The sequence below is a fragment of the Mesoplodon bidens genome, assembly GCF_964165515.1.
Source record: "Mesoplodon bidens genome assembly, chromosome: 4".
NCBI classification, from domain to species: Eukaryota; Metazoa; Chordata; class Mammalia; order Artiodactyla; family Ziphiidae; genus Mesoplodon; species Mesoplodon bidens.
Genome location: NC_138160.1, coordinates 128,178,214 through 128,200,357, shown reverse-complemented (window position 1 = coordinate 128,200,357; position 22,144 = coordinate 128,178,214). Strand labels below are relative to the sequence as shown.

Sequence of the window (22,144 nt, the reverse complement as noted above, 5' to 3'; positions counted from 1 at the left end):
AAACACCTAGAGTCTGTCATACAGAGTGAAGTAAGTCAGAAAGAGAAAGACAAATACCATATGCTAACACATATATATGGAATTTAAGAAAAAAAAATGTCATGAAGAACCTAGGGGTAAAACAGGAATAAAGACACAGACCTACTGAGAATGGACTTGAGGATATGGGGAGGGGGAAGGGTAAGCTGTGACAAAGCGAAAGAGAGGCATGGACATATATACACTACCAAACATAAGGTAGATGGATGGTGGGGGGTGGCTGCATGGCGCAGGGAGATCGGCTTGGTGCTTTGTGGCCGCCTGGCGGGGTGCGGTGGGGGGGTGGGGGGGAGGGGGACGCAGGGGGGTGGGGATGTGGGGGCGGATGTGTGTGTATGACTGATTCACTTTGTTATAGAGAAGAAACTAATAAAAAAAACTATAGTCATTAGTCACACGTGTTTTTAAATTTTTAAATGTAAATTCAATAAAATTCAATAAAATTAAAAAAAAAAAGAATAGAAACAAACCAATGTCCATCAACAGAGACCAGTTAAATAAACTGCGGAACAGCCACAGAGTAGAATATGTAGCCATTCAAAGGATCATACATGTATATATTGAAATGGAAAGACCTCCAAGATATAATGTAAGTGAAAAAAAATTACAAACTTTCATTAAAAAGATGGGGAAAATAAGAGTATATATTTGTATTTGTTTGTATAGGCATAAAGGAACTCTGCTAAGGTCCATAAGTAATTTAAAAGTGGTTACCTTAACTTTGTGGGTAGGAGCAGTAATTGGGTGGATAAAAGGACAGGGTTGGAAAGGTCTTTTTACTGTGTAAATTCAGATGTTTTAAAGATTTTGAAACATGCAACTGTTACCCATTCAAAATTTTAATTTAAAAATATATTTTTTCTACATATCTCTACCTGGAGCTCCCCACTCACTGGTACCAGCTCTGGGCTGTGAGGCCACCCAGAGCAGTTCTGATCCTTTTCCATGGGGCAAGACTCTAGCCATCTGTCGAGAGGTCTCCCCAGGTGATACAAACCTGTTTCCTGCCACTGCTGCTTACACCACATGGTTCCCACCATCTCACTGCCCTCCCTATGGTAGTCACGAGTGCTGTTCACCAAATATTTCTGATTTTCCACCTCTGAACACATGGCTGGATGGCAGGCCCTGGCCTCCTGGTAGCTGGACGAAGCCATGTGATTAGCTCTGGCCCATGAACTTTGAGAAGCAATGAATATCACTTCTGGACTAGCAGCATTTAGTTACCAGTGTTAGAACCCCAGAGCACTTTTTTCCTTTGCCAAGTTACTGGCAATATTCCAGACAGTAGTTGCTGTCAGCTTGAGTCTCAACATGAAGAGCCCCAAGTTAACCTGCAGTGGAGCATAAGGAAGGTAGAAACCTTGTTGGTCGAAGCCACTGAAAGAGTTGGGAGCTGTTTGTCTCTGCAACATAGCCTAGCCTAGTCTGACTGGGACACTCCTGAAGCAGTGTGAGCAGCACCAAGCAGGGGTGAGACTTTAACAGCCTCTGACCTCGGGGTCCATGAGGGTCATTATACTCACAGCACTGCCTCAATGGTGTCCTGGATCTCCCCTTGCAGCCGTGGCTCCTTCCGGTAGGTCTCCACCAGCAGCAAGGCCTGTTCATAGCTGGCACAGTACACTTTATAGACTTGCTCCAACTCCTCTTGGAATTCCAGGAATAAGTTGCCTGACAGTGAAAAGCAACAAGGAGTTCTCAAAAGCATGCCTGCATGTCCTCTTGCTTAGGACAGAGAGGCGGTGAGTGACACAGCTAAGCACTCCAGCTCTGGAGTGAGACTGCCAGGCTTAACCAGTGTTGTTGCCTTGGGCAAGTAACCTCATTTTCCTGAGCTTCTGTTTTTTTCATCTCACTTTCAAAAGGCTGCTGTAGGATTAAGTAACAGAATGATGTAGAGCTCAGACTGGTGCGCTGCCTATATTTAATAAATGGTAGCTACAATTATAGCAATAATATTGATAATTCTCATATTTGGGCAGTGCTTTATAGTTTACAAAACACACTCATATTATATCTTTACAATTACTATGTGTGGCAAGTACAACTCCAAATGCTCTTTTTGTAAAGTATCCCTACAGCACGGCATGGATAGTCACAAATGTGGGCTTTGGAGTCAGAGAGAAGTAAGGCCAGATCTCCAGCCAACCCTTTCCCAGTAGCGTAATCTAGGGCGAGTATTTGACCCCTCTAACCCTCCATATTTTCACCTATAGACTGGAATAAAAATAGTGCTCACCTCCAAATGTTCATTGCAAGGATTAAATCAAATAACGCATGTAAAGCACCTGACACAAACTTCATTCACCAAAAATTTACCAACTGCTTATTTATTGACTATGTGCCAGGCACTCTTCTAAGTTCTGTGAACAAAACAATGACCCTGACTCATGGGGCTGATATTCTAGTGGGGAAGACAGACAATAAATAAATATATTACATATGCCAGGGAGTGGTGAGTACCATAAATCTAAACAAAGCCAGATAAAGAGTTAGAGAGTGGTAGGAGATCTACTTAGGAAAGACCTCCATAAAGACATGGATGTTTATCAGAGACCAAAAGAACCCAGCCCTGCAGAAATAGACACAGATGTAGAGAACAAATGTATGGACACCAAGGGGGGAAAGTGGCGGGGGGGGGGATGAATTGGGAGATTGGGATTGATGTATATACACTAATATGTATAAAATGATAACTAATAAGAACCTGCTGTATAAAAAATAAATTAAATAAAATGCAAAAATTAAACAAAAAAGAACCCACGTCTAGGAATGTCTGGGGGAAGAGCAGCACCAGGCTTAGGGAAGGACAAATGCAAAGACCTGAAGGCAAGTGAACACTTGACAGGTGGGTGACACAAGAAGGCAGGTGTGGCTGGAACACAATGAGCAAGGGCACAAAGTAGAGAAAATAAACAGGAAACTGAAGCCAGATCATGTAGGGCCTTAAAGTAAGTAAGGTGTAGTAAGGTGTTTGGATTTTATTCTTATGGTGGCAGAAAGCAAATGGAGGGTTTTGAGCAGGGGTGACATGATCTGGTTTCTGTTTGAAAAGGATCATTCCCATGCTCAATTTCAGCAGCACATACATTAAAGGTAGAATAACACAGGACAGATTAGCATGGCCCCTGCACATGAATGACATGCAAAGTTGTGATGCGTTCTATATTTTGAAATCAGAAACTTATGAGATTGATTATTTGTAAGGGGAGATAGAACAGGGTGGAAAGAACAGGGAATGGGTCAGGGTAGTAGGGATGAGAGGGGAGCAATGCTTCACTGAATATACCTTTCTATATAGCTCAGATCTTGGAACCATGGTAATGTTTCACATACTCCCAAAATAAATATATAATTAAGACCAATCAGGATGTGGAGGGGGAACCCGAAATAGAATACAAACAATAAGGAATGAACCTAATTCTATTACAAATGAATAACATAACCACACTGAAGGGTGTAGGAAGAAATTAACGTAAGTAACTATTTTTCACAAAGGCACAGGTTAGTAATGCTGATTATAACATAATAAAAAATATTTTATGTGTCTACTAACTTTGAACAAATAAGTAAATACACTGAAGATAATGGCAGCCATTTCTATCTGTCACAGAAAGATGCTACAAATGAGAAAAGGCGAAAGACTAGAAAGAACCCTGAGGTGCTGGACTGGAATTGGAGGTTATCAGTAGGAACTCATGGTTTTAAATATTTTAAATATATAAATACAGATGGATAGATACAGAAAGAAATGTAGATATGTGTACATGCACGTGTTGGTATATATACATATATTTCCTAACTCTGTCAGCTAAGAGGGCCTAGAAACAATGACACCCCAGGAGCAATGAGCACACCTAGATCTTAGAACCTGGTGTCTAAATACCATTCTCCAAAGGTAGGAACCAGCACTCCTAGGAAAAAAGCTGATTCCAAGGATGAGGCAGGGAAAATACAAGATGAGCCTAGAACATCCTGTGGGGTCAGAAAGTAAGAAAGTGCTCACAAATTGTTGGAGACATACTGAAAGGACACAGGTGCCAACTTGAAAGAGTTCCCTATGGCCAAAGCTGGTAAAATTTGAGCAAGAAAATGAATATTAATAGTACTGGATTCTGACTCATGGAATAAAGTAAATATTCATGAGTTTATACTTATATAAATAGTTGAATAAAAAAATGAATGGGTGAGGGACTTTCCTGGTGGCGCAGTGGTTAAGAATCCGCCTGCCAATGCAGGGGACACGGGTTAGATCCCTGGTCTGGGAAGATCCCACATGCCACAAAGCAACTAAGCCTGTGCACCGCAACTACTGAGCCTGTGCTCTAGAGCCCACATGCCACAACTACTGAAGCCCGAGCGCCTAGAGCCCGTGCTCCGCAACAAGAGAAAGCCACCACAATGAGAAGCCCACACACCGCAACGAAGAGTAGCCCCCGCTTGCTGCAACTAGAGAAAGCCTGCATGCAGCAACGAAGACCCAATGCAGCCAAAAATAAATAAATATATAAATAAAATTTATTAAAAAAAAAAAAGAAATGAATGGGTGGGACTTCCCTGGTGGTCCAGTAGTTAAGAATCTACCTTCCAATGCAGGGGATGCGGGTTCAATCCTTGGTCAGGGAACTACGATCCCACATGTTGTGGGGCAACTAAGCCCGTGTGCCACAACTACAGAGCCTGTGTGCCACAACTAGAGAGAAGCCTGCCACAACAAAGAGCCCACACACGACAACAAAGACCCAGCGTAGAAAAAAAAAAAAGCTGGCAAAATTTGAATAAGGTCTGTAGAGTTAATAGTATTGCACTGATGTTAATTTCCTCATTTTAATAATTGCAGTATGGATATGTAAGATGTAAAAATTAGGGGAAGCTGGAAGAAGGGTATATAGGAGCTCTCTGTATTATTTTTGTAACTTTTCTATAAGTCTAAAATTATTTCAAGATAAAAAACGTAAAAAAAACCTTGAAGACATTATGCTAAATGAAATAAACCAGTTACAAAAATACATATACTATATGATTCCATTTATATGAGGTACCTAGAGTAGTCAAATTCAGAGAGACAGAGGGTAGAATAGTGGTCACCAGGGGCTGGTCATCAGTTTAGGATGAGGAAAAAGTTCTAGACATGAACAGTGGTGATGGTGGAACAACAATGTGACTGTACTTATTGTCACTAAACTATACACTTAAAAATAGTTAAAATGGGGCCTCCCTGGTGGCGCAGTGGTTGAGAGTCCGCCTGCCAATGCAGGGGTTACGGGTTCGTGCCCCGGTCCGGGAGGATCCCATATGCTGCGGAGCGGCTGGGCCCGTGAGCCATGGCTGCTGAGCCTGCGCATCCAGAGCCTGTGCTCCGCAACGGGAGAGGCCACAACAGTGAGAGGCCTGTGTACCGCAAAAAAAAAAAAAAAAAAAAAAAAGTTAAAATGGTAAATTTTATATGTTATATATATTTTACTACAACAAAAAAAAAACTTTAAATAAAAGACTTTTTAAAACACTGCACACAGACTTCCCTGGTGGAGCAATGGTTAAGAATCCGCCTGCCAGTGCAGGGGACACGGGTTCAAGCCCTGGTCTGGGAAGACCCCACTTGCCACGGAGCTACGAAGCCCGTGCACCACAACTACTGAGCCGGCACTCTAGAGCCCAACAGCCACAACTACTGAACCCGTGTGCCACAACTACTGAAGCCCACATTCCGGGGGCCTGTGCTCCACAACGAGAGAAGCCACCGCAATAAGAAGCCCGTACACCGCAACGAAGAGTAGCTCTCACTCACCGCAACTAGAGAAAGCCCGTGCGCAACGAAGACCCAAAGCAGCCAAAAATAAATAAATGAATAAATAAATGTATTAAAAAAAAACCCTGCACGCTAATGTTATAACTGCTATATTCATAATTGCCAAAGCCTGGAAGCAACCAACTTGTCCTTCAGTAGGTGAATGGATAAATAAACTGCACTATATCCATACAACGGAGTATGATTCAGTGATAAAAATGAAATGAGATATCAAGCCAGGAAAAGACACGGAGAAACCTTAAATGCATATTACTAGATGAAAGAAGCAACTCAGAAAAGGCTACATACTGTATGATTCCAGCAATATGACATTCTGGAAAAGGCAAAGCTATGGAGACAGTAAAAAGAGCAGTGGTTTCCAGGGGTTGGGGTTGGGGGAGGGATGAAGAGGCAGAGCACAGAGTATTTTTAGAGACGGGAAACTATGTCTGAAACTGTAATGGTGGCGTCGTACATTATACATTACTCTAAACCCACAGAACTGAACAACACACAGAGTGAACCCCAATGTACACTATGGACTTTAGTCAATAATAATACATCAATATTCATTTGTCAGTTATAATAAATGTACCACACTAATGCAAGGTGTTAATAATAGGGGGAACTGTGTGGGGGGAGGTACATGGGAGCTTTCTGTACTTTCTACTTAATTTTCTTTTTTTTACAGATTTAATTTTATTTATTTTTGGCTGCATTGGGTCTTCATTGCTGCATGTGGGCTTTCTCTAGTTGTGGCGAGTGGGGGCTACTCTTCATTGTGGTGCACAGGCTTCTCATTGCAGTGGCTTCTCTTGTTGCTGAGCACGGGCTCTAGGCACACAGGTTTCAGCAGTTGTGGCACACAGGCTCAGTAGTTGTGACACATGGGCTTAGTTGCTCTGTGGCATGTGGGATCTTCCCAGACTAGGGAGCGAACCCATGTCCCCTGCACTGGCAGGCAGATTCTTATCCACTGCATCACCAAGGAAGTCCCTGCTTATATTTTCTTTTTTTCTTTTTGTTTTTTTTTGCTTTTGTTTTGTTTTGTTTTTTGACCGTGCTATACGCCTTATGGGATCCTAGCTCCCCGACCAGGGATCAAACCTGTGCCCCTGCAATGGAAGCGCAGAGTCCTAATCACTGGGAATTCCCTCTACTTAATTTTTCTGTAAATCTAAAAGTGCTCTAAAAAATAAAGTCTATTAGAGCTATACTATGCTGAGACTAAACCAGAAGTCAAAATGGAAATAGGAATAGCTAATAGTACCCGTGAAATACAACAGGCCCCGCCTTGAGACACATCAGATGGTACCTAGACCAGTGCCGTCCAGCTCTCAGCAAAGACTCCCACAGCAAGACTCCCACCCCAGGAACCAAACCCTCTCTCCAGTGCTGGTCAAGCCAATCCTCAGAGAGAACTACCTCAGGAGAAGCCTCCAGAACAAGGGAGAACATGACCAGGAAAGATTACCCGAAATTGCAGCTAGGGAGAATGTGTATGATAGGGAGATCAGCCAGCTGCAGAGATGATCCCACTAAGAGATAGCTTGGGTGTAGCCCTGAAACCTAGGGCAGTTCCCACATTCTTCATTACTAGGGTGATTCTGCAGGAATGCAACTAATGCCAAAGAAAACTTACCATACCAGTACATGGCCAGAGGCAGAGGCACTTCAGTAACTGAAGGGTGGAGGAAGGCAAACTCCCCTAGAGCAGAGAGCAGAGCTGTCCAACAGGCAGGAATGCTTGGGGCACCAAAGACTTATTTCCTCTCCTCTTGTCCTTCTTAGTCACAGATTGGAAAGAAGTCACAGCAGCAAAGAGTTACTCCCAGTATCAAAACGGTACTCTACCTCTAGCTGGGAGAAAGGAGAAAGGGAGGCAGGAAGGCCAAGAGCTGGGGCTGTAGTCTGAAAGAGCTGCTCAGATCATGACTCAGCCTGGTCAAGCTGTGTGACCTTAGGAAAGTTAATTAACCTCTCTGAGTCTCAGGTTTTCCTCATAATAATCAACAAGTAACAGTGTCATGAGAATAAAAAGGGCTACTACATGTTAGGTACCCACAGTTATGGTTGGCACAGAAACGGGTACTATTTTCATGCAGAAGGCATGAAACTGAAGTTCAGAGACATGAAGGAGCTGTGGGTGGCAGAACCTTGTAAGTCAGACTCCAAAGCCCCTGCTCTAAACCACTCAACCTGCAAGCCACGGCCACAGATGGCTACTGGGCACCTGAAATAGGGAGAATCCCAACTGAGATGTGCCGTCAGTGTAAAAGGCACCAGATTGCAAAGACCGTACCAAAAAAAAAGTAAAATGTATCATGAATAAGTTTTATATTGATTACATGTTGAAATATTATTTTGGATACATTGGGTTAAACGAGATATATCATTAAAATTAATTTTACCTGCTTTAGTTTTTTTAATGTAGCTACTCAAAAACTTTAAATTTGGCTCACACTACATTTCTTTTAGACAACACTGGACTACAGCATGATGCCTTCCCGTGACAGGACCCTGTGTGGGAACTCCTGTGAACATCTGCGTCGTGTTTGTAATCATTTGTAAGAACATGGAATCTGACTCACTTGGGAGGTTCACGCCCAAGGTCCAAAAATCTTTTAAAATGCTGGGGCTGGGACTTCCATGGTGGCACAGTGGTTAAGAATCCGCCTGCCAATGCAGGGGACACAGGTTCGAGCCCCAGTTCGGGAAGATCCCACATGCCACGGAGCAACAAAGCCTGTGCCCCACAACTACTGAGCCTGCGCTCTAGAGCCCGTGAGCCACAACTACTGAGCCCATGTGCCACAACTACTGAAGCCCGCATGCCTAGAACCCATGCTCTACAACAAGAGAAGCCACAGCAATGAGAAGCCCACGGACCGCAGCGAAGAGTAGCCCCCGCTCACTGCAACTAGAGAAAGCCCGCACGCAGCAATGAAGACCCAACGCAGCCAAATAAATAAATAAATAAATTTAAAATGCCATGGCTATGGAATTGGGAAAAGGGCCTTCCTTGCATAGCAGGGCCTGGGAGCTGAGAGGGGAATAGAGAGAACTGGTAGGAGCCAGCTCAGCCTTGATTAGGCACAAAGTTGAACCTAGGAGAAGAAAAGCTATGTGGATTCTTTGTGCCTCTTTTTGGCTAACCACAAGGGGCAGAGGATGAGGAGGCTATTTTCTGTAGACTCAGTAAAGGCCAGGGAATAGGTTTGCCGAATTAGGGAGGGGGGGATACAAGATGCTCGGTTAAATTTGAATTTCAGATAAATAATGAAGAATATTTTAGTATAAGTATGTCCCAAATGTCCCGTGGGATATACTTATACTAAAACATTATTCATTGCTTATGTAAAATTCAAATATAATTGGGCATCCTGTATTTTATGTGGCAACTGCACCAGGGAAGTAGTGAAGGCAGGGAATGGAGATGTTACCAAGTACGCTCAGAAAACAAAGCAGCACCTTGACTCTTTGCAGGTCAAGCAGGAAGGCAGAGATGGGTAAGTGAGGACCCTTAACAAGGAATTAGTGGACCCTAGAACCCATAGCAACAGAAGATGCTAAACTCAGAGTCCCCAGAACCTTGGATTGTCTTCAACCTGAGGTTATAACAATTTCCACTCAAATAAGTGGTAATTATTAACAGGAATAAGGATAAAATGATAAAAGGTAAGAATATCTACCTAGATACTTAAAAAAAATCTTGTTCCTTAATTTTGCATTTAAATATTCCTCACATTGCTGTTTTAATGAAGAATCATAATTTCAGGAGAATAGTAAACACACTATACACAGGCTTCAATCCCACTCTCTACTGCATGGAAGCTGTTCAGTGCAGTAGTTGAGAGCACTGGCTCCAGAGGCCACCTGCCGCAATGCACATCCTCCTGGCTCTGACACTAGCTGGATGACCTTAAGCAGGCTACTTCCTCTCTCTGTGTCTCAGTTTCTTCAACTGGGAAATGAGACGACAGCAACTACCATTCAGGGCTCTTGTGAGGATTAACTGAGTTAATACGTGTACATCAGAAGAGTGCTGGTCATTTAGTGAACACTCAGAAAGTTGGCTTTTTCAAAACGTGTATATTTGTTATTTTCAATCCCCACCATCATCATTCATGTCTAAGAAAAGGTAGAAGATTGGGGGTGTAAAGGCCAGCGTCACTTGGGTGGATGCCCCCACCTCATCCTGTTTTCTGCCTAACACCATTCACCCTTGTCCCCTGACTCCATTTGAAAACCCTTGACCACAGAAATTTTGTCAAGCAGATGAGAAGAGACTGCAGAAGACAGGGATGAGGTTTATACCCACTTGTCCCTCCTTCTTTACGTCTGGTCATCCTAACCATTTCACAATCAGGAGTCTACCTTCATCTCTCACCTAGGTGGAGGTAAAGCCACCAGCTGGTCTCGCTACTTCCACTCTTGCTACCCTCTAACAATCCATTGTCCACAGCTACCAAGGGGATCTTTGAAAAACAAATCTGATATCACTTCCTTGCTCAAAACTGTCCAACGGGGCTTCCCTGGTGGCACAGTGGTTGAGAGTCCGCCTGCCGATGCAGGGGACACGGGTTCGTGCCCCGGTCCGGGAAGATCCCACATGCCGCGGAGCGGCTGGGCCCGTGAGCCATGGCCGCTGAGCCTGTGCGTCCAGAGCCTGTGCTCCGCAACGGGAGAGGTCACAACAGTGAGAGGCCCGCATACCGCAAAAAAAAAAAAAAAAAAAAAAAGAAAAGAAAAGAAAACTGTCCAGTGACTTCTCATCACATGTAGAATAAAATCCACACTACTTACCAAGACCTAGAATGCCCTGCAGGATCTGGTCCTTCTCTGCCTCTGCTATCTTATCTCCTAATACACTCCCCTCACTCATTCCCCTAGAGCTACACCAGGCTTCTTTCTGCCTGTCCTTCAAAAATCCCAGGCTCATCCCTGCCTCAGGGCCTTTGCAGAGCTCTTCTCTCTACTCTCCTGCCAGATCTTCTCATAGCTGGCTCCTCCCTAACAGCTCTCAGTTCAAGTGTCCTCTCCTCAGGAGACCTTCTCTTTTCTCAAACGTTACTAAAATTGTCATTCTTTAAATTACAAATTACTACTTAAAATTCTCCTGTTTATCTGTGTGTCATCTGTCTCTCTCGCTAACTTGTTAACCCACGAGAACAGAAGATTGGACCCTCTGGTTGATGCTGTGACCCCAGCACACAGCACAGTGACTGGCACACTGCAGGGGCTCAGTAAGTAACTGTTGAATGAATGAATGTGAAAGAATCCCAGAAGAAAGTCTCAGCCACTCCACTAACCAATTTTGTGTCCATTAGGATGTCCTCCCTGTCTCTAGGCCTCAGTCTCTTCATCTGTAGTGACAGGGTTGGACTGGATATTATTTGAGAGTCCTGCCAGCTCTGACATGCTATATTTCAGGGATCCCCAAAACAGCCTCTCACTGAGCTGCATTTCCCTGGAATGCTGGAGAAAATACAGCAATGATCACATGCCGAGACCAATTCCTCAGGAATCTCAGGCTGCTAACTGCCTGGTGTTTTGCTTACCGATCAGCTGCACTTGTTCCTCTTCCCTGGCGGCTGTCTCCTGCAGATCATGAAGCAATTTGCTGTTCACCTTGATGATATCATCGATATTTGAGAACAGGACATCCAGATCTCCCTGCGGCAGCTGGAAGGAACAAAGGCACCATGGGGGGTCGCTTAGGAGTTCAGTAGAGTGACTTTTTTTTGTAGGCTTTGGACAGTAGTCCAGAACGGTCACATCATTGGGGTTCCATCACTCTTGGGAAGACTGTCCCAGTGGAATGTTTGCAAGGACTTTGAAATTTTATAATTAGGTATTTTCATTACTCTACAAGAAGAGAGAGAGAGACAAAGTGCTCAGCATGAAAGGAAAGCTGAACTGTATTATCCTAGGTCTGCTGCCAACTATAATTTTTCTTCTCTCATTTTCCCCATCTGTCATATAAGTGTGGGAAGTTGGACTTCTTTCCAGCTCTGACATGCTTGGCACCTACCACCATTACCTTGAGATATATTCTGAACTCCAGCCCCTATGAACTAAGCTATCCCACTGTTTAAAAGGATGCAGGACATCTATATATGTGCATGAACATATATAGGATATATATAGAGATAGATGTCCTGGATGCACAATCAAGTGGGAAAAGCTAACTGTAGAAAAATAGAGTATGCTCTTATTTTTGCTAAAATAAGTAACAGGGAATTCCCTGGCAGTCCAGCAGTTAAGACTTGGGCTGTCTTAACCCCGACAGTGCTGTGGACCCAGGTTCGATCCCTGGTCAGGGAACTAAGATCCCACAAGCCATCTGGTGCAGCCAAAAACAAAAACAAAAAATAAAATAAGTAACAATCTATATTTGTTTGTTCAATGCCTACAGAGAAAAATCCCAATTTCTAGAGGGTGAAATATGAGAGGGCTTTCACCTTCTACATTATCTATTTGATTATTTCATTCATTCAATAAACACTAGTTGAAGTCCACTGTTTACGTGTCAAGAACTGGGATACATTGAACTAAACAGCCTTTACCCTTATGGACCTTACATGCTAGGGGATGCTTGACATTTTAGAGAGACAGCCTGTGTTATTTCTGAAATCGGGGGTGGGGGGGAAGACGTAAAAAATTAACACTAAAATAGAAACCCATCACAATGATAACTTTTCCATGTTACCACCCTCCAAATGAGACAATTAGAAATAGGTCACTTAAAAGAATCTGTTCTGGGCTTCCCTGGTGGTGCAGTGGTTGAGAGTCTGCCTGCCATTGCAGGGGATACGGGTTCGTGCCCTGGTCCGGGAAGATCCCACATGCCGTGGGACAGCTGGGCCCGTGAGCCATGGCCGCTGAGCCTGCGCATCCGGAGCCTGTGCTCCGCAACAGGAGAGACCACAGCAGTGAGAGGCCCGCGTACCGCAAAAAAAAAAAAAAAAGAATCTGTTCTAAACTTAATAAAGGGCTATTTTATCCATTAGTTCACTTAATTCTCTGAGGTAATTATTCTCTGCCCATTTAGCAGATGAATATACTAAGGCTCCAAGGTGTTAAAAGCCTTGCTGAAGGTTGCAGGGCCAGTAAGTGGAAGTACCAGGGTTTACGTCTAGGTGACTTCACATCCACCACACTTCCCCCTCCATCAGGCCTGTGCCAGGAACAGATGTGAGGTTTCAGGAGCTGGGACTCACATTTGCCCCTATAAAGACAGGCTGAGTGTGGCCCCACCCAGGTACCTGCTGCAGGTGGCTCCTAATGTCCGAGGCACAGAGCTGGAGCACGTGCAAGTAGGAGACCTCGGTGTCGATGAGTTCCCTGATGGCCAGACTCTGATGCAGCAAGGATCTCTCCTCAGGGACCCGACCTTCCCCGTCTGGACTCCCTGTCCTAGAGGACAGCTCATCATCCCCATGATCAGTCATGTCAGCAGGTTCTGGGAAAGACAAACACATCCGGACTCACTTCTGGGAGCTCTATTGGGACATGCTGTCTCTAATCCAAAGACAACTATTCATCAGATGGCCTAAAAACATCTTTAGCTGCCTACAGAGTCAAGGTGAACTGCGTATAAGCATTTGTGGGCAGTATTTGAACAATCTTAAAAGGTAGAGTGCAGCTCAGATAATTGTTGACATTTTAAATTCATTTCCCAGGATTCAGACAATGTGCCTGCCTGGCTTTTCTTCTATTTTCCCCCCAGCTCTTGACCTAGATTTCTTTATCTGGTTCAGCTGAGTCTCTCTCACCCTCCTTCTCCCAGCAGTTCCCTCTTCTCTACCCACTACTACCCCATTCAGGCCATACTACCTATCGCCTGGACTATTTCCACCGCCTCCAGGATCGGTTTTTCAAATCCACACCCCTCTCCCACCTGCTGCCACCCACATCCATTCATCCTGGATATGCTTCCAGTTTAAACTTCCTGAAACAAAGCTTATGATCCTGGTATTCTCTGCTGTGAGACTGTAATAGCTATCTGCTGCTCTGTGGTCTACCTCTGACTTCGTTTTCCTCTTCCCTGACACACACCAGTGAAAGAAAGTTATGTGCTTTTCTCCATACCTGCATGGTCATTTCCTGCCTCCATGCTTTTGCACCTGCTGTGACCCTTCCCATGTCCCTATGCTCTGACATTCATCTCTAAGGCCTTTCCTGATCCTCCCAGCCAGATGTACTTTTCTCCTTTATCTCTAAGTTTAAAAAGTACAAATGGCAATACTGTGGACAAAAAAAATCTCCGTACTACAGAACACCTAGAAATGCTAGATCAGCTATAACAAACTTCCTTTTCACTGCATGGCAAGGTTTGCAAGAAAGTAAAGGAGGGACTTTCCTGGTGGTGCAGTGGTTAAGAATCCGCCTGCCAATGCAGGGGACGTGGGTTCGAGCCCTGGTCTGGGAAGATCCCACATGCCGCGGAGCAACTAAGCCCGTGCGCCACAACTACTGAGCCTGTGCTCTAGAGCACACGAGCCACAACTACTGAAGCCCGCGCACCTAGAGCCTGTGCTCCGCAACAAGAGAAGCCACCACAATGAGAAGCCTGTGCACTGCAACGAAGAGTAGCCCCCACTCGCCGCAACTAGAGAAAGCCTGCGCGCAGCAACAAAGACCCAACGCAGCCAAAAATAAATAAATTAAAAAAGAAAGTAAAGGAAATCAGCAGGGATCCGCAAACAGGGAACTGAAAACCAGATCAGAAGCAGCTAAGCTGATGCAGCTGTAGCCAAAGTGGACAGGATGGGCAGGGAAGAGGGCACTGCCCAGCTCTGTGATCCAGAGACTTGGGCATCAGTGCCCAGGCAGAATCAGGAAGCAAGCTCCTCTCCAGAACTGGGATCCCTCAAGCATGCCAGTGAAATGGTGGATTAGAAAAAAAAGTCTCCCTACCCACACAGAAGATGACAAAGATGTTTCTGCATCTTGGCTTGGGTCCTGAGTAAAGGAAAAAGTCCTTTCTGAAAATTCATAACAACAGGCCTGCTTTCACTGGGTTGTAGGTTCAAATGTATACTACACATGTGGTCCAAGGAGCTCAATGCTGATAAATAAACAAAAAAACAAGTCCTGGAATAGTGCTACTATGAGTACCCACAGAAAAAATAAAGTGTCTCCAGGAGGACACATCCTTAACCTAGGCCATATGGTACTCCAAGAGATAACCCTGTCCTGAAGATGAGCTTAAAATCCAAAATTAGAAGAACTCCAGTGTAAGTGAGCATCATCAGAGACAACAAAGAACAGGATTAGACCCCAAGAACATCAGATAATCAAACTATCAAATAGAAACTATAAAATAAGCAGGAAAAGAAAAGATGTACAGAAAATAAAGACCAGTATGATTTTTTAAAGCACCAAGCACGGCTTCCTTGGTGGCGCAGTGGTTGAGAGTCCGCCTGCCGATGCAGGGGACACGGGTTCGTGCCCTGGTCCAGGAAGATCCCACATGCCGCGGAGCGGCTAGGCCCATGAGCCATGGCTGCTGAGCCTGCGTGTCTGGAGCCTGTGCTCCGCAACAGGAGAAGCCACAACAGTGAGAGGCCGGCATACCGCAAAAAAAAAAAAAAAAAAAAAAAAAAAAAAAGCACCAAGCAGAACTTACAGAAATTAAAAACTTAGTCTTTGACATTAAAAACTAAATGGACAGTTTAAACACTTAGGAAAGAGAAATAGTAAAGGGGCAGATAGATCCAAAGAAATGATCCAGACTGCTAAAAAGAAAGAGAAAATCATGGAAAATATGAAAGAGAGTTAAGGGATCTGGATATTGAAATAAGAAGATCATGTACCAAATCTGTGTTCCAGAAGACAAGAATAAACAGAGTGAGAAGAGGCAATATATGAAGAGATGAGACTCATAATTATCCAGAATTTATAAAAGATATTAATTCTTAGGTCTAGGAAGTACAAGTCCCAAGCAGGATAAGTTTTAAAAAAAAATCACATCTAAACACACTGAGAGGAAATTTCAGAACCTTGAAGTCCTGGAGAATTTACCTTATAGTTTCCTTGTCAGGAAATTATGTTCCACCAAAATAAAGAAATAAATCACAACACAAGATACAGGGAACTGGTGATCTAATATATGAGAGGGGCTGAGGAAATCCCTAGGATAGGTGAAAGGAAATTCTAAGTTTGACTGTTGGTGACAGACAGACAGCAAACAATCTGGGCTAGAGTATTAGAATGTCTTGAGAACAAATTTATTAATCAGTAGAGAATATGGTCCTTATGTAGGCATAATTACACAGACGGGGACTTCCCTGGTGGTCCAGTAGGTAAGACTCCGCACTCCCAATGCAGGGGGCCCGGGTTCGATCCCTGGTCGGGAACTAGATCCCGCATACATGCTGTAACTGAGAGTCTGCATGCTGCAACTAAGAAGTCAGCATGCTGCAACTAAGAAGTCAGCATGCCACAACTAAGAAGCCTGCATGCTGCAACTAAAGATCCTGCATGCCATAACTAAGACCCGGCACAGCCTAAATAAATAAATATTCTTTTAAAAAATTACACAGATAAGACATACGAAACTAAGAAACAAACCAACAAATAAAAACAATTGTTATAACAAAATATTGTACAGAAAAGATAAAATTATGTGTCACTACCCAATTCAGTTATAAATAGAATCTACACAAGTAATAATACAAGTGATCTAATTCATATTATGTACCAAGAGGACAGGGTGATGGAGAGGGAGAAAAAATGAGCTAAAGCCTCATCATCCATAGTGGAAATCAAGAACAATGTCTAAATTGAAAGCTCAAGAAAGAGTAGTATATGTGTGTTATAAAACAATCAGCTAAAAACAACAGAAGGAATTGCCTGGTAGTGGCTGGAGCAGGAAACAGAAGAGGACAGGCTGCTTTTCATAACAAACGTTGCAGAATCACCTCTCTTTCTTATCACAAATGTAGAACTATCCGTCTCTTCATATTACAGCTTTGAAGTGAACTAAAAACTAAATGTAAGAAAAAGTGAGAATTCCTCAATTTTGCTGGAGATCAATATTCAAAAATAAATCATATTCCTGTGTATACCAACAATTTTTAAGAGTGCAATTTAAGGAAAAATAGCAGCATAATAATAAAAAGATTTAATAATAACACATAATATTTATTCCTTCCAAAATATCTTAATTTAACAAAAGATGGGGAGTTCCCTGGTGGCCTAGTCATTAGGATTCGAGGCTTTCACTGCCGTGGCCCACATTCAATCTCTAGTTGGGGAACTGAGGTCTCACAAGCTACGCATCCAAAAAAAAAAAAGATGTACAAGATCTTTATGAAGAAAATTATAAACCTTTATCTAAATATATTTAAGAACTAGTTGGGAATTCCCTGGAAGTCCAGTGGTTAGGACTCTGAGCTTCCACTGCAGGGGGCCCAGGTCTGATCCCTGGTCAGGAACTAAGATCCCACAAGCCACACAGCACAGCCTGAAAAAATAAAAACAAAACCACAAAAAAGAACTAGTTACAAGTAGAGATATACTATGTTCATGGATAGGAAAAGTTAATATCATAAAGATGAAAATTGACCCAAACTGATTCAATACAATTTCAATAAAACTCCTGATAGGGTTTGGGGGTTTGGGTTTTTTTTTAGTAGAACATAATACAATGATTCTAAAATATATATGGACAAAAAGGCTCAGAATGACTAAGGCAATTCTGAAGAACAAGGTGAGGGTACCTGTCCTACCAAATATCTAGATACATTTGAAAGTCATAATAATTTAAAAGTGTCATATTGACACAGGGGCAAACAGATCAGTAGAATAGATTAAAGAGCCCAGAAGCAGACCACAGTAAATATGGAAACTTGATATATGACATACGTGTCATTATAAGTCACTGGGAAAAGGACGGTCCATGAGATAACTGGCCTCCTCTATAAAAAATAAATAAACAAATGCAATCCCACAGCACACACCAAATAAACTCTAGATGGATTAAAGACCTAAATGTTAAATGTGAAACTCTAAATTCTTAGAAGAAAATGGGAAAATATTTTTAAACTCTCTAGATAAGAAGGATTTTTTTCAACAAGACATAAAATGTACAAACCCCAAAAGAAAAAATTGATAAATCTGACTACAGTAATATTGGAATGCTCTGTTCATAAACAATTCTAAAATAAAAAGGAAAAGAGGGGCCTTAGATCAGAAGATATTTGTAGTGAATACAACTGACAAAAGTTTAATACCTAGACTATATAAAGAACTTCTATGAATCATTAAACCAAGGCAATCTGTAAGAAAAATAGATAAAGGATATGGTTGCAAATACAGTGTTTGAGTTCATTTAGTGTCAATTTTAACCTCCTCCTATGAGATCTTGCTGTAATGCTGAAACTGGAGAGCTAAAACCCAGCTTTCCAGACTTGTTTGCAGCTAAGATTCTAAGATTCCACCAATCAGATGATCTCATGTGAGCCAGAATTTAGAAATTAGATAAGTAGGAAGAGAAGTGATGCTTGAAGTAACTATTTAATGGGGCAGGTGCTGCATTGTTCTGAAATCAATAGTTCTGGCAACAGATTGTAGCTAAAGTCATAAAATCTTGAAGCCAGCAGCAGGGGCAGCAGCTTCCCAATTCTTCAGTTTCTGGATTGTTACAGAGGGTAGTGGCTTCTTTGGAGCAGCTTTGGAGCTGTATTATTGTATTATTACTTTTTTTTGGCGGGGGGCCGCACCATGCAGCATGTGGGATCTTAGTTAACCAACCAGGGATTGAACCCGTGGCCCCTGTATTAGGAGAGCAGAGTCTTAATCACTGGACCACCAAGGAAGTCCCTGGGACTCATTCCTAAGGCCCATTCTGTGGACTGCTTCTCCAGGCCTTCCACCAATTTGGTAAGCTCTTAAGACCCTCTTTTATTTATTTATTTTTAAATTTTTTATTTATTTATTTTTGACAGCACTGGGTCTTCGTTGCTGCGCGCGGGCTTTCTCTAGTTGCGGCAAGTGGGGGCTACTCTTTGTTGAGGTGCACGGGCTTCTCACTGCAGTGGCTTCTCTTGTTGTGGAACATGGGCTATAGGTGTGTGGGCTTCAGTAGTTGCAGCACGTGGGCTCAGCAGTTACGGTTTGTGGGCTCTACAGCACGGGCTCAGTAGTTGTGGCGCACAGGCTGAGTTGCTCTGCAGTGTGGGATCTTCCCGGACCAGGGCTTGAACCTGTGTCTCCTGCATTGGCAGGCAGATTCTTAACCACTGGACCACCAAGGAAGTCCCAAGACCCTCTTTTAAATCCCTTTCTGGTTAAAATAGAATGTTTCCTGTTATCTCCAACAAAATCTTGGCTAATACCAGCACAAAAAGTTAATTCACAAAAGAAGAAATTTAAATGGCTAATATGCAAATGAAAAGATGTTCAATTCACTCTTAACTAGGCAAATGTGAATAATTAAAACCACAGTAAGGGAATTCCCTGGTAATCCAGTGGTTAGGACTCTCTGCTTTCACTGCGGAGGGCCCAGGTTCAATCCCTGGTCAGGAAACTAAGATTCCACAAGCTGTGTGGTGCAGCAAAACAAAACAAAACCACAATGAGATACCATTCCATGCCCAAGAGATCAGCAAAATATGAAAATAAAATAAAATGTTGGTAGGACTGCAGATGAATGGGAAATCTCATATACTGGTATGATAATGTGAATTGTTGCAACCATCCTAAAGAGCAACTTGGCAATATTTAGTAAAGTTGAAAATGCACACACTGTCAGGCCAAGGAGTTCTACTCCTAGGTATACCTCGCCTTCAAGAAACTTTCCACATACACACAAGAAATGTAGACATGAATGCTCATTGCAACACTGCTGAAAAAACAAAAACTTAGAAAAAAACTAAAAGCCCCAATGAAAGTAGATAAATAACTTGTGGTATAGCCATATAATGGAATTCTGAACAACACTGAAAGTAAATAAACTATAGATTCATGTATCAATATGGATATCCTCACAAACACTGTAAACAGGAAAAAATATATATAAACAAGTCCCAGAAGGATACACAGAGTATGACACTATTTTTAAAAGTTTAAAATGTGAAAAGAAAAAAAAATAATAAAATTTAAAAGTTTTTAAAAGTTTAAAATATGTGAAACAATGCTAGATATTGTTTAGGGACACATACACATGTAGCACAGGTATTAAATTTTTCATGGAAGTGGTTAGCAATAAATCCCAGTGATTAAAGAAATTTTCACATATTGAGCTATAGCGAAGTCATTCTGGCTTATACATGATTTAACTTGATTTTCCGCTAACTAAAACAGCCTGTTGGGCTTCCCTGGTGGCGCAGTGGTTGAGAGTCCGCCTGCCGATGCAGGGGACACGGGTTCGTGCCCCGGTCCGGGAGGATCCCACATGCCGCGGAGCGGCTGGGCCCGTGAGCCATGGCCGCTGAGCCTGCACGTCCGGAGGCTGTGCTCCGCAACGGGAAAGGCCACAGCAGTGAGAGGCCCGCGCACTGCAAAAAAAAACAAAAAAAACAAAAAAAAAAACAGCCTGTTTGTGGTCTGACATACATTGTCATATCTGCTTTAATTATTAAAGAAAAGGGCACAATGATCACAACTAAAGAATGTCCATGTTAAAAATAAAGATTAAATGCCTCGTTTCCTAGAACACCAATGCTGGTACTGCTTCGACGATAAGACTCCTTTCCCAGGAGCCAAGGTCATACTGACTCACTGTGTACATGCTGATCTGTTTTTTGAAACCTTGAAGGAATATATTCCTGACTTGTTTGATGTTCATTGGTCTGACATAATAATGTAAAACTGTGCTGAAAACCATGCTTCTCTGGAGCAGCTCTTTAGAGTTATCTGAGAGGCTGTCTTCCAGGCTATAGTCCTCAGTTTAGCCCAAATAAAACTCTTTTTTATTCCTATTATATTTTGTTTATTATTTCCATCCACACAGGATAAAAGTAACCTCTGGAAAGGGAGCTAGAGGAATATAATTGGGGAGAGTATCAAAGGGGACTTAATGGTATCTGAGGGGCTTTTTAAGTTAACCTTTTAATTCTGAGATAATTAGAGATTCACATGCAGTTGTAAGAAATAATACAGAGGTTCTGTGTATCCTTTACCCAACTTCCCCAGTGACAACACTAGGCAAAACTATAGTACAATCTCACAGTCAGGATGTTGACACCAATACAGTCAAGATGCAGAACAGTTCCATCTTAAGGATCCTTCGTGTTGCCTTTTTACCCCCTTGGCTCCAGCCTCATCCCATCTTTAACCCCCAGCAAATAAGAATCTGTTCTCTATTTCTATACTCTTGTCAGTTCAAGAATGTATGTAGGTAGTTCCCTGTGGTCTAGTGGTTAGGACTCGGCACTTTCACTCCCGTGGCCAGGGTTTAATCCCTGGTCAGAGAACTGAGATCCCACAAGCCGCATGATGCAGCCAAATAAATAAATAAATAAGTAAAATAAAAGCTTATAAAAAAAAAAGAATGTATGTAAACCACACAGTATGTATATTTGAATCATATAATACATAACCTTTTGGGACTGACTTTATTCAATCAGCATAATTCCTTGGAGATTCATGTAAGCTGTTGTGTGTTATCAATAGGTCCTTCCTTTTCATTGCTGAGTATCTGAGATGTTTTATTTGGTTTTTAAAAAACTGCAGATTTTTAAAAATCTTTTTTAAAAAAGATTTTTTTAAAAAAAAGCAGATCTTTTTTTAAAAAAAATCTTTTTTAAAAAAAAGCAGATATGTCAAAAATGTTAAAATTAAACAAAGCTAGGTAGTAAGAACATGGGCATTTGTTGTTTTGTTCTTTGTTCTTTTCTGGATGGTTAAAATATTTCCTAATGTTTAAACTGACATGCATCCCATTCAGCCTTGTACTCAGGTTACTTAGGGCTATGCCTCATCTTCCTGGCTAGACACTAAGCTCTTGGAGACAAGATGAGCACCCATTCATGTGTCTTCCTCTCTGTCTCACAATGCTGATACATACACGAATATGTATTTGCAAATATAAATGGTCTTTTTCATGTATTAGTAGCAGAAGTTTCTGTCCTGGGTCATAAGCACTGACCCCATGGATCAGTGCTTATATACATGTGCTTGGCGAGAGCAAGGTTGTTCAGAAGGCAGAAAGCCCAGAAAGATCCTGGAACATATCTGATGCACAGCTCTAGTCCAGCTCCTGAATGCTGCCTTTGGCCTGCTGACCTGTCCCTGGCCTGAATCACTGACATTCATCACTCAGTGCATTGCTTTTCTAGAAAGATCTCAATAGGATTTCAGGAG

General features: G+C 42.4%; 1 protein-coding gene across 3 annotated transcripts in view; it reads right to left on the bottom strand.

Annotated features, from left to right (window-relative positions):
- ARHGEF37 (Rho guanine nucleotide exchange factor 37) overlaps positions 1 to 22,144 on the bottom strand; it is a 66,875-nt gene that overhangs the window by 34,696 nt on the left and 10,035 nt on the right. For all 3 annotated transcript variants that reach the window (XM_081233608.1, XM_081233609.1, XM_081233607.1), the window contains exons 2-4: positions 13,099 to 13,295; positions 11,392 to 11,515; positions 1,566 to 1,713 (exon numbers count right to left, since the gene is read on the bottom strand). In XM_081233608.1, the coding sequence (XP_081089734.1) occupies positions 1,566 to 1,713; positions 11,392 to 11,515; positions 13,099 to 13,295 (469 nt within the window). The remainder of the gene's footprint in view (positions 1 to 1,565; positions 1,714 to 11,391; positions 11,516 to 13,098; positions 13,296 to 22,144) is intronic.